Genomic DNA, 16,173 nt, shown 5'->3' on the forward strand with positions numbered 1-16,173 from the left:
CTGCTGTCCCCACGGGGAAAACAAGCCACTGCAGCAGGAGGTAGGTTGTGTCCTCAGTGCAGGTCCAGGACTTCGGTGATGGCCACAGTAGTGGCACTGATGAGATTCAGGGTGTTGCACTCTGGCATTGCTCATAATGAGAGCCCTTTCTAATCATGATCAAAGCAGTATGGAGGGAGAGTTGGTGCTGGAGAATCACGCCTCATCAGGTTTGGGCCTTGGATCATCTCCTTTCAGGTGACACTGGTTCTCTGTTTCTCAGCTGAGAGTCCACAGCAGCTCCACTCTGACAGCAATGTACGTACAGCTTACAGGAGAGGAAAGGGAAAGGTAAGATGGGAGGACAGAGGAAGTTTAGACCAGGAAGAGGCCAAGATAAGCCCACGTGAATGAGAAGAGTGTTCTGCTTCCAAACTGTCTGCATTGGGAATCTGGTCTGTAGTGAATCAGGGAATGGCTTGGAGTGGAAAGGACCTCCAAGATCATCTAGTTCCAGCTCCCCTGCCATGGGCAGGGTTGCCAGGCACTAAATCAGATGCTAGATTAGGCTTCGCAAGGAAGGTTTCATAGAATCACGGCAGTGAAGCTGACCATGCTCCCAGATCACTGTAGTACATTGCTGTCAGAAGAGTAGCACACTCACTTGAGCAAAGTGGTGCAACTAGCTCTTTTCCATCCACTTGTATGGAAATTGCACATGGAAAAATGTGTCTGACTGAGGAAAAGGTACTTCATTTTGAGCATTTAAATGGTATAGATACTACCAGTTTTAAACCTCTGTCCATTCACAGTCATGAAAAGATTTTTGCAAGCATATCTTTCATGTTCAATAGAATTTCAACGTGAAGAACTTCTTCTGTGTAGTGTCAAGATTATTTTTGGTTTTTTGTGAAAGGGCACAAATGCACATGCTATGAGTAACCCATATCCTTCACACAGCCAAAAGCCTCTGATAAAAGCCTTCGTGCTGCTCAGTCTTGCCTCAACACTGCTGTGTGTTTTTCACTTCAGAAGCATTTCCCTGGGAAGTATACATCTTCTTCATTGCTTTTTATTGTAATGCAAAGCTCACAAGTGGGGCTCTGGGAATTTGGCACAGCTTGCTTTTAAACAGCGTTCAGCACTGTACCTGTGTTTTGTTTGAACATGCTTGAACACTTGCTTTTCATACTTTCTTTCTCTTGATGTTGTCTTATTTAATTTTCTCTTCTGTGTTCAACTCAGTTTACCTTTCTTTCCTGCTCTTCTCTCCAGCTCTTGACTTTTTTCATTCTCAGAGCAGCAAAGGAGATGTGCCCTGCAGATGATGCAGTTAATTTTTCTCCCTTTATGGTACATGAATCAAGCAGGGTTCTATACAAAATGAAAATAATGGTCTGTGGCCATTAGTACAGATAACCTAGATGTGTTTGCAGAGAATCACTGGTGTTCTCAGAGAGATACTACCAGATCATATTTGTCCCAGCATTACTGTTTGTAAAAGATGAGATGCAGTGGCAATGGTGGTTCTTTTGTGGTTTTGTTTTTTCTGTATGTGTGATTTGGGTTTTTTGGGGGGGTTAGTTGTGTTGTGTGTGTGTGTGTGTGTGGTTTTTTTGTTTTATTTTTTGCAGATGAGCTGCTGCTTGTCAAGCATTCAGAATATCACAGAAATGGGAAGATAACTATAAACAACAGAAATTAATTAGTTAGTAGAATACAGTTATGCCTAACCTGTGAACCTGGGTGGATTTGATACAGATTATTGATAGGTAGATGCAAGTTGTAAAAAAGAGCTGGAAGGGGTTTTATTCCTGGCTTGTATGACTTCAGTGGAACTGTAGACATCTTTACTTTGCAGAGTTGGTCCTCACCACGAAAATAATGTGCTTCAACTGCTACAACAGTGGCAGGAGATACATTAATTAAGCAATGCTCTTTTGATGTACCATGCTTGCTTAGATGATCTTTTATTGCAAAAGAGAGTCTGTTCAAATGACTGGCTTCCATGAAACGTGCAGCCTCAACTAGTCATGCTGTGCTGCTCACTGAGTTTTGCAGTCAGTTCTGAGTCAATGCACAGCTGCAGATGTATTTTAATCCAAGCCATGATCATTGATATGGAAATAAATAAATAAAATTGTGCTTAAACCATAACTGCCTGGGTGACCCTCCAGTGAGTAAGCATGTTTTATCTGAAGAGCAGGTGCCTCTGAGGGACAATATGGGAAGCAAGGAATACTGCTCGTTTGAATTACATAAATTATATAAAAATTATATTAAAAGATGGCATTTGTGTAAAGCAGTCCAGTTTCTATTGGGAATGGGACTGTAACTTGGGGTGGGGAAATCGGAGTTTGCGCAGTAAGCAGGATTTTTGTTTGAGTTTTGAGACCTCCAAATAGGATGTTTGTGTGGGAAGATCTTATCTGTTGTAGATACTGGTCTGTATGACAAATATTTGGTTGATAGAAAAGCTTTAAAATCTGAAGAGATGAGAAAATTGTGACCTCAGATGCAGGTTGAGTTTCAAGCAATTAATCCCCAGCTAATCCTGTCATTGCATGCTTGAAAAGAAATGTGAAAAGAATTAGGCTATCGTGAAGCAAAAAGATTTCTGCTGAACTTTGAAGTTCTGTTTTGTATTTGCATTGTGAAAGAAGCCAAATAAAAGTGCAGAAAGTGGTATTTGTAGCCATAAATTTCTGGTTGATTTAGCAGGCATCTAAAAAGAAAAAGTGAGTAACTTGAAAGCCTACAAAAATCAGTGCCTTGATGCTTCTAAAATGTTGCGTTGACACAGTGAAGAGAAAGAAATAACTGAAGTGAAACATATCTGCGAGATGCGGGGAGTCCCTCGTTCAGGTTGAGGTGTTAATTAGAACTGAACCAAGTTGTGGCAGATGAAAGTGAGGGAAGTACCCACAGTATGGGATGAGAGAAAGGCTGTGAGTCTGGGGCATTGTGTGTGTGTGTGTGTGTGTGCAGGGGGTTTGGATGTGAGCGAGAAGGTGTGACAGGAGCTGTGGTCTCCTTTGATTTGTAATCTCCTCCTCCATCACAGAGACATCTTGTGAAGCCACTTTCCTCATTCCAGTGCATGAGCCTGGCTTCCTGCTCTTCTTGTATGTGGCCTTTTCCCTTCTTTTAGTTGTTAAAATGAATTACAGAGATGAAAAACTTTCTCCTGCGGGGAATTAATTGGACCTTACATAGAACTTTATACAACTGAAGTCTATGGGATCAAGTGCCCAGTGGCTTTGATGGAAGTTTTGTCAAATTCAAACAGATGTATCTCAAGATAACATCTTGTTGAGGAGCTTGCAACAAGGATGTTGTAGTAAGTCACCTTTGACTAGGGAAATTAGGGTTCTTTTCCACTGAAACAGATTTGGTACTGACAGGCTGGTCTCAGAGATTACTGACAGAGTGACCTGAGAATGAAAGGGAGAGTGAAAGCATTAAAGGAGGAAAAAGCAAACAAACAAAAAAAAAACAGCCAACCATACCAAATCTAATAGAATTTGTACAGATTTTGCCATCTGATCTCTGGGGAGAAATAGATTTATCCCCTGGACTAAGAAAAAGGATGCTGGATCTCACAGCAGCACAGCACTTTTCAAATGGAATAGAAAGATCAAGTTGTGCTAGTTGGGCTGAGCATTGCAGAAAAGCAAAGCATAAACGTGAAAGAAACAGAATTATAGAATATCCCAAGTTGGAAGGGACCCAACAGGATCATCAAGTCCAACTCCCAATGCCCTGCTGTGTTAGAACATTGGCTCATGCAGCTAAACACTGTTTCCAGTGGTATTGGTAGGATCTGCTGCTTGGGGTGAGCTTGTGGGCCAGGCCACTTCCTGCAGTCTGTTTCTCTTACACTGCCAGCATCCCGCACTGCTGCATTAGGGCTGCATGTTAGAGGGCACGTTGCTGCCTGCTCCCTTTAGAACCTGATCATGGACCAGCTGTCTCTCAGTCTCTTCAGTTGCTTTCTGAACCTTCTGATGCTGTCTGTCTCCAGCCTCACGTGGCGTCGAGCTCCAGAAGTTCACTACCTGCTGTGTAAAGAAATATTTTTTAAATCCGTTTTAAGCTGATCCCCTGCTAGTTTCAGAGAGCCTCCCTTCATTCCAGCATTGCAGGATTTGGTGAATTGCAGTTCGGTGTTTGCTCTCTCTGCTTGCAGACCTCAATCATAATCACTCCCTCTCCTCCAAAAATGAGGGTCCTCAACCCTTCTGGTGTCATCCCATTTCTTGGATTAGGTTCACTTTGAGTCTTCTGCAGCCCAGCTATGTCCTTCTTGCAGTGCTGAGGCCAGAACTGCACGCACAACCTGTAATGAGGGCACACCAGGCCTGTACACAGCAGCAAAGGGATGCTCGTTGTTTTTCACTCAACACCCTTGTTTGCAGTACGCAGCGTTTCTTGGCTTTATATTGGCTGCTGATGCAGGGCAAGGCAGTGGTCCTGGAGAGCTGTATGCAGCAGCTCCTCTTTCATGAACGCCAGTACTACTTAGAGCATCTGAAAGGTTTGCTTTAGGTGATTTATTCCCAGAGGTTTTTTTTACCTTAAATTTGTCTGTGCTGTTGTTCACCTGTCATTTTCTTGCACGCTCAATTTTGGGAGTTTTTCAGCAAAGGAAGTTGACTGTCAGATCACACAGCTTTGCTGTAGGCAGGTGAGTGGCACTTAGCAAAAAGGGGCGAACTGGCATCAAACTGTGGGTGAGTGCAGTAGTTCAGTGTTTGCCTTTGCTGACCAAATGGGATAGATGCAGGAAGAAAGCTCAGTGGATTGGTACGTTTCCCTTGCCTGAGAAGCTCTTGTACAAAAGAGATACCTCCAGGAGAGAAAGGGCAGATTTTTGTCACTGATTAGGTGACATGGAAGAGCCACTGAAACAGCAAATCTAAAAGCAGCAAGACCTTTGTTTGGAAATGTCTGCTGTCTTCACAGCCTCTCATCCTTTCTTCCCTTGTAATCGGCAGGTTGTGTTGCAGTGATTCAGATGCAGTCACACAGGTCTCAGTACTAGTCTGGCAGTAAAATCTGCCATGCTAGAGACATGTTGCAACGTGATTTGCTCTCGCCTGCCATGAAGGACGAAGCTGTCTCGTTACCACGCTAACAGCCCGTAACTGCCGGGCTGGAGCACGTTACCCGGGGTGTCACGTGAGCTGGTTCGGCCTTTGCAGGCAACAGATGGTTGCAGCATGAGAGGGGAAGACTCATGTTATAACATGATCCCCTAGCAGAACAAACGTCTTCAGAAAGGGCTCTCAAAGTGCTCACCTCTGTGATCTTTGCAGCAGGGTGAAGTAAAAATGCCCTAATGGGATCTGCTGAAAACTGTAGTCAGAGGGATGCTAAGGCAGCTCAGCTGATTGATGAGGTGAGGACGAAAGGGTTTCTAAAGCCAAGTGCGAGCATGACACATAGGATGTGCAGGATACCGATGGAAGGTAAATGTTGTTTTTAGCTCTTGTGCAGCCAGTGCTGGGCTGGTCAGAGTGGTTCATCCTGCCCCTGGCAGACAGAGCCTTGGGCCACAGTTGGATAACACAAAGCACGTCTCAGCCATACTGGCTCAACCTGTTCCCAGCTGTTCATCCCCACGTCTGTAACTGACCTAGCTGTCCAAAAAAATGAAAAGGGCAAGGGGAGGGACCAGCAGTCCTGAGATCAGTTCTCAGATCCAGCTCATGGTGTGACCTTGAAAGAGTGCGTTGATGCAGCAGGGTCATGGAGCTGGCAGCATCTCCTGGGAGAACTGGATGGATGCTGCTGAAATTGGCCTTACCATCAAATGCTTTTTTTCTTCAGACAGCAGCTTCAGAAAGAAAGGAGCTTCAGAAAGCTCCTATGCTGGTAGCATTACCATGAGCACTTCATTGCATGGCTTAGTGTTCTTAACAAGCTTCGCCAGCTGGTGTTTAATCACAGGCCAGAATCATTCAGCATCTTTGGACATGTGGTCTCACTCCATTGCGCAAGAAAAATGGATTTCAAAATCAGTGGAAGTAAATTATAATTTGAAACTGCGGCTCAGGTGGAAAGGGGGGCATTGCTCACCTTGTGCTGGCTTTAAAAGGTGGGCAAGTGGCATGATTTGAGCTTATGGGAGCTGTATCTGCAAGTGGGTCATAGTCTGGTCATGCGCTGTGTGCTGAAAGGGAGATGCTTGGGTGGTGTTTGGTCAGCACTGAATGAGGCAGAGAGGAAAGCTTTAAGATGAGGTGTAAGACAGGAAGCACAATTCAATAGGGTGTCACTGGGAACAGGTTTATAGAGGGCTTCTTTTGGTCTTGTTTTAAAACAAAACAAAAAACAGGATGGTGGTTTTGAATAGGAGTTGAAGACAGGGAATGTGTGTGAGTGATGGAGTTTGTGCGTGTCCTTCCTTCATGAAACAGAAGGGAGCAGCCTGACAACAGGGCCCAAAACATCTTATGCAGGAGGGGCAGCCTGTGGGGCTCAGAGCGGGGCAGGCTGCTGCAGCTGCCCTGTGGAGCAACTCAATGAGTCGTCCACTTGCATCGCATTAAAGCAGCCCTGCCCTCGCTTCCATAGGGCTTTCTGAAGGCTCCTTTCTTGCAACCAAATCCCACTGATGGAGGAGAGATGTTGGGATGGGAATGAAGTAATGGATTATCTGTTATACAGTACATAAAGCTACTTTCCTAAGAAAAGGTCCTTTTCTTAGAGAGGTCTGCTCTTGATGTGGGAGAGTCAAAAACAACTATTCTGTGTTAACTAGGCAAATACTTACAAAGTATGCTCAACAGTGAATTTTCTGATTAGTGCTTAAGCAGAATTCATCTTTGCTCTAGAAATCTGCCACTCTGTGATGTCTCCAGAAATCATGTGAGCCCTGCTTATAGTGGAGGACTTGTTGTTTTTCCAAACTGTCATAGCTGTCTGTACCTCTGAACTACATTTGTCGCTATTTCCTAGAGGACAAAGGGCTTGAAACTGCAGTTTCAGTGTCAGGCAAAGTTTAACAGCCACTCCAGAACCATAGCTTATGGCAAGGCGAGAGTTGCTTGGCGAAGGAGTGAGTGGCAAATAGAGAGGAGACACTGAAGTTGGTCTGAATGGCAGAGCAGTTGTGTTGAAGATACTGAGGAGATGATGTATGACTCAAATGTATTACCAGCTCTGCATAAAACCCTCTTCCTGCTAGACAGGAGAATTCACTGTGAACTGAAGGTCTCTGGGCTTTTTCCCCCCAGTTCAGTGCAGATTTCCACCTGCTAGGTGCAGTCAGAACTAGTGCTGAGTGCTTTTGTTTGTGTTGGTGACTTGAACTGTTCACTTGAAGGTCTTGGAAGCGACCATAGGTTGTGTCAAAGGCAAACAGCATGATGCTGTATGTCTCTTCTCCAGAGTTTTAGTTGCAGTTTTAACTGTCTGCTTGTCTAGAATTGATCCTTTTCCCAAAGGTGTACAGAAATTCCCTACACTTTTTTGAGAAGTCATCTGTCTTTTAATGCTTTTATTTCAAGACTCATGCGCATAACAGTTGAAGCTCCCTCAACCGTGGGCTGTTTAAGTATTTAACCTTGTGTGTGATGTAATGCGACGTAGTAAAGGTGGCAAAATGTGTGTTTACAATAAAAATGGACAAAGGTAGCCCCCACGTTTTTGCAAGTTGACTCTGCAGGTTGAAAAGATGTTCTCCAAGTTGTGGATTTAAGTAGGAGCAGCACTGTGTGACCAGTTCATAAAAAGTGCCAAACTTGCTGGGCTGCTTCCACCTAGTGGTGGCTGTGTCTATTGTAAAATAAGACAAAAAAAATAATAATAATCTGAGGTTATTTCGGTTAATGTAAAATAGTAAGGGAAAATAGTAAGCTGTCAGCGCATCTGACTGGTAATGCCAACTGCTTGTCCAACATTTATTTCCAGTGCTCTGTCTGCTCTGCTTTTGAGCATTATTTATGTGACGGGCTTTCTGATGCTTCTATGGGGATGTCAGGAATGTCTGCCAATAAACACCTGCTTTAAAGTCACAAAATTGTTTCCACTACAGCACCCTGTTTTATCTAATAACACCTCAGCATCTCCAGCTATGCTCTATTCCGCCTTAGTTCCAGGGGAAAGACATACACAGGAAAACAGAATCAAACCAGCAGCCTCCCCGCCTTGATCTGTATCTGCTCTTTTATCTGAAACTTTCCATGTTCAGTGTCTCCCTGGACAGTTGTGTTTGTGTATACAGGAAAGCAGTTTACTTCTCATTCTTGCCACCTGTAAAAGATGAAGTGGACTGTTCTGACTGGGCTGACTGAAACCTTCAGCTGGAATTGTAAGCAAGCTTCATCAAAACGCTTTTCTTGCAACAGTTAGAAGGAAAAAAAGTGATCTTGGCTACAAGTATGTAGTGGTTTCTTTCATGCAGGAGGAAAAGTTTTTGCATTCTCAGATGGAGTCCTTGAGGTTTTGCTTATGAATATGTCTCCTGAGAAGATTGTTTCTTTCCCAGACGTTGAAGAGGTAGCAGCTGAGCTGGAGCTTCTCCGTGCCTTCCTCTTCAGGGCCTTACTTCCCTGCTGATTCCCCTCTCCTCCTTACATCTCCCAAAGTTTTTAGCTTTGTGTCAGAGCTGACTCCATCAAACCTTGACACCTTTGTGTCCTCACCTCAGAGGAGCAACTCAAACTGTGCTTCTCTGGGACAGGGCCACATGCTCAGCTCCTAAAACTGAGGTTTAGGAGTGCCTAAACTGAGATGCAGGTGCTGAGAAAGTGGCAGTGGGCAGGGGCCTCGGTGAGGGCAGTTCTGCTCTTGTCCTCTCCAAGTTTATCTGCGGGGTAACAAGCAGACTGGAGAGCATTTTCAGCATTAATAAGAGACAGAAACAGCAGACCTTTCCTTTGTACCATGCCTTCCTCACTGCTTCAAATACGTGTGGCTGCACAGCATGATAAACCAATGAAATCATGGAGGCACTGATCTGGAAACAGGAGTGACCCATTTGAAAGGAGCTCAGGCCCTTTGGAGGAGTGTTTGCTCTGATCTGAAGACTTGGTTAGGATCCTTCTCTGTGTCATGCAGCATTCTGTGTGGCCAGCAAGGCTTTCTACAAAGAGACCTGTAAACAGATTAAAAGCAGCAGTGCCGGCCTTGCGGGAGGAGCCCCACACCAGGCACCAGTGAGGCCACCATCACGACAGTCCCCTTTCCCACACACCTCCCCGCGCTGTTCTTCCAGTTTGTCGGCAGCAGAGCAGGGCTGGTTCTCACCCATCCCCAGAGTCAGGTTTTGTGCAAAGCAGGTTGCTTTTTCACCAGCTGTGAAACCAACCGCACAGGTTGGGGGTAACCACAGAGTAGCTCGACTAGTCAGAAGCTGCCATTTTGTGATATGCATGCAGTTTCATTAGGAGTCTGTGAAGCTCTTCCTTGACAAGAAAGGCAGCAGGCCTCCTTAGTGCAGGTGGGAAGGAAGAGCGCTCACCCAAGCCCACACCTTAGGATATTCCTGGCCAAGTCCATAAATGAATTTTGGAAGTGTTCATTCTATTGTGATGAGCTGTTTTTGGAAGAGAAAGTGTGTGTATCCATGCTGCTGGTGTCTGAGGTCTTTTTCCTTTCTGAATGCTGGTGGTTAAGGTTCGTATTTTTTTTTCTTAATGTCATCCTCACCCATTAGCCTGTGCTGGTAAGGCAACACCACCCACATCACCAGTCCCAAAAGGCCCAATCTCTCTTCCACATGAAAATGTAATTGTGAGCCAGCAGCACAAGGAGGGAACTACAGGTGGGAAGGGCACAGGGGAGAAAAAAGGAGACAGAGTTTGAGTACAATTAATTGAACAATTTCCTCTTAAAAGAAAAAAAAAATAATACGTTGTACAAATGCTTAAAGCACAGCAAGGAAAAGTTAGGGGCAAAAAAGGGAAAAGTGGAAAATGATGCACAGGACGCAACATGTTGAAATTAAAAGTTGCCAAGGCTTTTGTGTTTGGGGTTTTTAAAACAAAACATTAAGTTTCTCGTCTTCTCTGGTTCTTACTCCCCTCCTGGAATGCTTCTGTTTTGTATTCCCCTCCTGAACATTGCTCCCAATAGTTCCTGTCTGAAGAGTCATCTTGCTCTGTGTCTGCTGCCCTGTATTTGGGCAGCAAGGAATTACAGAATGTGGCTCTTGGTGTGACAGAAGTGAAGCTCCCTCCATCCTGGACTCTTCATGCTTGTACTTCTCTCCATCTTCAGGTACTTTCCTGCTCTCTTCCCCAGTAAAGCCCTCCTTCTCGTTCTGTTTTCACTTTTCCTTTGGCCTTACACACAGTTTCCACACAGGAATGTTTCCTGGCCTCACTCATGCAGCTCATCTTGTTGAGGGTGAGCACCAGTGTTGGGATGCAGCAGCCACGCAGGTGCTTCCCATGGACATTGTTTGAAGATCTCTGTATCTCAATCCGCTTTGCCAATCTTGTCTTTTCATCCATCCTTCACAAATACCTGCTGTTGACAGCAGCAACCAGGGGCTGCTGAGAAGGAAGATCCTCTGGTTTCCCTTCTTTTTACCCTTGGAGAAGTGATTGTGAGGTCACTTCATTTCCATGCACCCCAAATCCACATTTCACCCCAAATATGTGCTGAGGTGAAAAAGACATTGCTTGCTGGTGTGGTGTGTGAATGTTAGCACCACTGTGGTTGAAGTAAGAGTGGGTGGCCATGGTCAAGGACAAGAACCCTTTCAGCAGCAGCATGGAGTCACATCTCTCATCATTAATCCTTCCTTTCATCCAAACTCTTGGACTAAGCTGAAGCATTTCCAGAGAGACACAGATGTGCTGTTCCAGTCCCCAGAATGCCATGTGTGGAAGAAGGCAGCAGGCCAGAAACCCACAGGAGTGCTTCCTCTGTTTTGTTTTGTTTTGTTTTTTCAAACATTTGCCCTGTATGGACGCGGCCTGGCTTTGGGTTCTGGTTTCACTGCCTTGCCTGCAACATCAGCCACCAGACCCTGCTGCCTGCGCATTACCAAGAATGCTGTGTGTGCCCCCTGCTTCTCATCCACGCCTGTCTCACATTTCTCCAAGTTGTAAAGCAGTGCTGCCCCTTAATTATTACACGTTGAGATTTCAGCTGGGTTTTTAGAAATGCCTCCTGATGTTTGTAATAACTTCATTTAAATTTTTTACCTTAAGTTTATCCAGGCAAGAAGCGATGAGTCAAAACATAGAATTCAAATGCAAATGCAAAAAGCACAAGGGTGCTTGTAGGTGACCTTTTATTTCCAGATACCCTCAAATTCTCCAGCATTCTACGCCAATTAGGACATAGTTGCACGTTTTAATGGGTAGATAATAAGATGAGCAATGAACTTTGTTGAAAGCTTTTGTGCAAGCTAGTTAATATAAACCGATCTGTTTTGATTAAAAGATGAGATTGTTCTTTTGACAGTTCACTCTTTTCCTCCAGTCCACCCCAATCAGAATTCCCTGGAAAAGGTGTCTCAAGGATTATGCTCTGTTGAGTCATAGTCCACCATCTGGAAATGCTGCTTAGCCTTGACATCTGTTTAATGGTCACTGATTATCACTTGCAGTTGGACGTGATGATCTTGGAGGTCTTTTCCAACCTTGATGATTCTGTGGTGATTCTAAGAAAATGAGGTCGATGCAAGTTATTTGCAAGGCTACATTTGAACTTCAGTTTGCTTGAGAACCAGCTTCATAGCTTCTGTGATTACTCCTTGCTTACAAAAAAAATCTTATAATAGGAAATATGGGCAATGCAGGGACATGCACATGTTGTACTATGTCAGATGGAGGACTTAAACTGCTCACCCGGAGTTTCTAAACCCCTGCAGTTACCAAGCAGCTCTTCAGCTTGCAGATAAATGCTGCAGTGACTGTGTGTAGTCTTGTTGCCTCAGCTACACACTGTCAACAAGAAGGAGGTGGGGAAGGACTTAACACAAGGAAAGTCTGAGCTTTCCTTGCTAAGCTCATGTCCTGGAACAATTGCTGGAAAGCAGCACATGGGATGCAGTTACATGCCATGTAGCATTGTGAGCATGAGTATCCAGATTCAGTCCTGCTTATTTCCACTTTAGATACTTGCAGTGTTTGTATGGAGCTTGGAAGAGGTGCAGCTCTGCCCCTTTGTTTGCCTTTCTCATTTTATGTTGCTTGAACGTGTCGTGTCTTCAGCGGTGGTAATGGTGCAGACTGATAGGGGAACAGAGAATGTCATTAAGGTGGACATCTTAGGCATGCGTTGCCTTTGTTGGAGGGTTGGTGAAACAGCAAAGGATGCTTCCTACTACTGCTTCTTGGCTTAATGTTTTGTCTCCAGGTGAGGTCAAAGACCAACATGTAGACAAACTTCAGCGTCTTTTGCTTATCTGATACATAGCCAGCTTTTTACCCGTCCTGTGATAACCTTTGACATTTAATTGTACCAGTTGGTTGCATGAAGCCTTTATATTCCCTTTGGAAAACATTTCCCACTGCTTACAATTTTATCAGAGTAACATGAGGACGTATGCTACGTCAGTCTATATCTGTATTCTGTACACCTGTTTACAGATAATACATCCGTGTGTCTCTGGTGCAGTATATTTGTAGCAGACCTAAGCTTGCCTTTGGTAAAACCAATTGCATCACGCTTGAAGAAATTGCTAAGGGTGTGAGTTTATTTTAGAAAATAAATTGTTTTTTTAACAGATCTGTAATCATCATTCTGATTGGTTCTGTGATGTTTTGATCTCTTTTCAGCTGTAAGTTACTGAGTGATAGATAGGATGAGGCAGATGTTCGGACGCTTGATTGGCAGCACTGCTTGTGGGTCTGTGAATCCTCACCGCTGGTAGTTGTGTGTTAGTGGAGAGTGTCCCACTGAAAGCTTCTCTCTGTTTGCTTGCAGACAGTCAGGCTGATGCGGAGGCGCCTGCTACAGGGGGTGAAGTCTTGGACCTGACATCCTGTGAGAAGGAGCAGCCAGAGGAAGTCAGCGAGCTACCAGGCAGTGAGTGCAGCCCCAAGGAGGAGCCAAAGGCTGACTCCCCACCAGCAGAAGAGGATGCTGAAGAAAAAGCAGATGAATATGAAGAGGGCCCTGAGGAAGATTCTGTAAGTAACAAAAGTCTTGACCTCAATTTTGCCAGCAAATTAATGGACTTCAAGCTGGCAGAGAATGACCAGAGTGCAGGCAGCAATTCTCAGACTGAAAGGAAACATGCCTGTGACGTTTGTGGCAAAACCTTCAAGTTTGCTGGCACTCTTAGCCGTCACAAAAAAGCCCACATTCGTGAGGACAGAAAAGATGAAAGGAGCAGTGAGGATGAAAGCAAAAGCATCCAGGATGATGCAGGAGCTCCCTCGATGCAGGACTCCAGTCTTGAGCAGGAAGAGTCTCCGATGGACTTGAAGGTAGTGGAGTCTCCTCTGGACTGTGAGGCGACAGGAAAGGAGAATGAAGAGAGCGAAAGCATTTCTGAGGGGGAAGGCACAGAGAGAAAGTCCACTGAGAAGAGCAGTGATGACAAAATACCAAAGACTGATGAGGCTAAGAGTACTGCAAAAGCAGACAAAAGAAAGAAAGTCTGTACTGTGTGCAACAAGCGTTTCTGGTCTCTGCAAGATTTGACACGACATATGCGGTCTCATACAGGTAAGAGGAGAATTCAGGGCAGAGCAGATAATGAGCAGATCTGCCACCACAGTGATGCATCTTCTCTGTAGGTGCACAATTACTGCTAGTGCATGAAGTTGGAGACACTGCTTTTAGTCCCAAAGGTAGCTGTGAGATGTCATCCTTTCCCCGATCTGCCATTTAAAGCACCTGTTAAAGGAGCAGGAGTAGTTACACCACCACCTTATCTTCAGCTCCCAAGTGGCTTTCCCCCATGTTTGCTTGCAGTGTTTGAAGGTTAGGACAAGTATGCAGATCTCCACACAGTCCAGCTTCTCACTCCCTTCCCGTCATGTGTGTGTGGCCATACCTCTTCCCAGTATTTTGATAAGCAGTGGATAAACATGGAAGTATGTAAGGCTTCATTTCTGAGTGAAAGTTTAGAGAGAGCGTGTAGTTTTGTCTGATTATCTGGGCCTGTACTGATTGTGTGCTGGTGATACACGTGACCTTCTGCTTGAGTGAAAGGCACAGCTACAGTCTGCATTCTTCTCTTCCTTTGGCAGAGAATGTGGAGTATAGGTAGTAAAATCTTTGTCTGATTACTCAGTAATTAAAGTACTAGAGATTGCTTTATGCAATAAATTTCAGCAGTGCATTGAGAAGAAGGTGAAGTCATGAGCTAGCTAGCTCAAGAGTGCATTAGTCGTGCATCCTCACTAATGATGTATTTTACCTCTCAGAGTTACTCTCTCAGAGTTCTCAACGGTTCTGATGCAGGAAAATGGAGCAGTTTGACATTTCATGTATTTTGAAATGCTTTCTGCTGAAGATGATATCTTTGTGATTAACTTGGGTTACAACAATATTTGTGCTGTAATTGAAGAGGGTGCTTAATAAACTACACTAAAGACTTTAGCAAAACTTTTTACCTTTGGAATTGACTTCTCCAGTGCAAAGATGACCTGTTTTCATCCAGTATTGAGGATTCAAAGCTTGAGTGAAACAAGGGATGGATCCCACTCTTGTGGCTGTTTTCATACTAATTCAGAAGATTCAGGAAGATTACAGTATCTAAAATTAGACCTAAATGATACACTGTTGTGTGCCTGAGATTCCCATCCCATTCCCATTCCCATCCCATGTTGCATGCTGAGATGCACAGACCATATCGATACATCTGATTTTTTTTGCTGTTTGTTTCTCTTTCTTATTTGATTCTGAACGATGTCAGTGTCATAGAGAAACATAGAATAGGTTAGAATAGAATAGAAACCTGGGTCAGTTCTTCAAATGTAATGAATTTAAACACCATCACTGTTTATATAATGTGTTTTCAAATGCAGATTTTGCCTCAGCTGTGGTTGGCTCAACACTGGTTGACCTTCCTCCTTCCTCTCTCCCTCCCGTCCACTCAGATACATGGCAGAGTGCTGTCTTTGTGTAATATTGCCTATACTTTGGTTTTAACCATGCTTGATTCAAGATGAATATAGAAAGTTTTTGGAATACTTTTTAGAATACTTTTTCTCAGAGGAGGAACTTCTGAGGCGCTCTAAAGTGTGTAAGGAACCCCTGGCACACTGTGTGCCTGCTGAATGGATTTCCTTCACCCTGGCATGTAGTTCTGGGGGGCTCTGGGGTCCCAGTCACAAGGTGAGCTGCAGAGCTGCCCTGTTTGGGGGTGGGCAAAGGCAGCTGACCAGAAACGCTCCTGGCTGGAGCTTCAGGAGTGGAGCCCTGTCCTCTGTCAGCAGCAAGGAGAAACTTGGCTCAGAAGCATCATGCTTCCTACGGACAGCAGGACTGGCTTAACTCCACACTGGTGATGTCCTGATGGAATTGCACCACTGAGAAGTCTTTAGCAACGGCAACCAGAAACACGGGATAAAGCTGTCAGGGTGGGACCTTTGGTTCTTCAGTGCTGGCAGGGCAGTGGTGGCATGTAGCAAGTACCTTGGGGCACTGTACTTGGCCAGGGTCTGGGGGCAGTTTTGTCAGCAGAGGCGTTTGTTTTTCAAGGAGCTTATGCTAAGGAAACAGTTGAAACATTTCAGATGCAAAAAGTGGTTCTGAGCGCAGATTACAGCACAGGATCTGATCTGCAGCTGCTCTGAGGCCTTGGGATGCAAAGTGAGTGGAAAAATTTTGTCTGGAGAGTAGCGTTTCTTGCACAGGTGTGACAGGGTCTCAAACTGAACCTCCCCTGGTGCAACTTAAGGCCTTTCCTCTGATCCTACCCCTATTTCTGAGAGTTTCACAGGTGTGAAAGGTCTAAAGAGCTTTCAAGTGTTTCAGAAATAGGAATAGAGCTCCAGCAGGCTGAAGAGCATCAACAGATTTTTAACAGCATCCCAAGGCACATGCTCTGTATAACTTCCTTAAAGGAGGCTATAGCGAGGTAGGGGTTGGCCTTTTCTCTCAGATAATAGGGGTAGGATCAGAGGCGCCAGGGGAGGTTCAGTTTGGATATTGAGATAAAGTTCTTCTCAGAAAGAGTGGTGAGACAGTGGCACAGGCTGCCCAGGGGGATGGAGGTATTCAGGAAATGTGTGGATGTGGCACTGAGGGACGTGGTTAGTGGGCATTTGCAAC

The 16,173-nt window shown here is 44.7% G+C and overlaps 1 protein-coding gene across 5 annotated transcripts in view; it reads left to right on the forward strand.

Moving 5' to 3' along the window:
* RREB1 (ras responsive element binding protein 1) overlaps positions 1-16,173 on the forward strand; it is a 121,561-nt gene that overhangs the window by 101,229 nt on the left and 4,159 nt on the right. For 4 of the 5 annotated variants that reach the window (XM_048940589.1, XM_048940587.1, XM_048940590.1 and 1 more), the window contains one exon: positions 12,871-13,617. In XM_048940589.1, coding sequence (XP_048796546.1) covers positions 12,871-13,617 — 747 coding nt within the window. The remainder of the gene's footprint in view (positions 1-12,870; positions 13,618-16,173) is intronic. The other variant, XM_048940591.1, reaches the window with a different exon arrangement.

This window comes from Lagopus muta, chromosome 3, assembly GCF_023343835.1.
Source record: "Lagopus muta isolate bLagMut1 chromosome 3, bLagMut1 primary, whole genome shotgun sequence".
NCBI lineage: Eukaryota > Metazoa > Chordata > Aves > Galliformes > Phasianidae > Lagopus > Lagopus muta.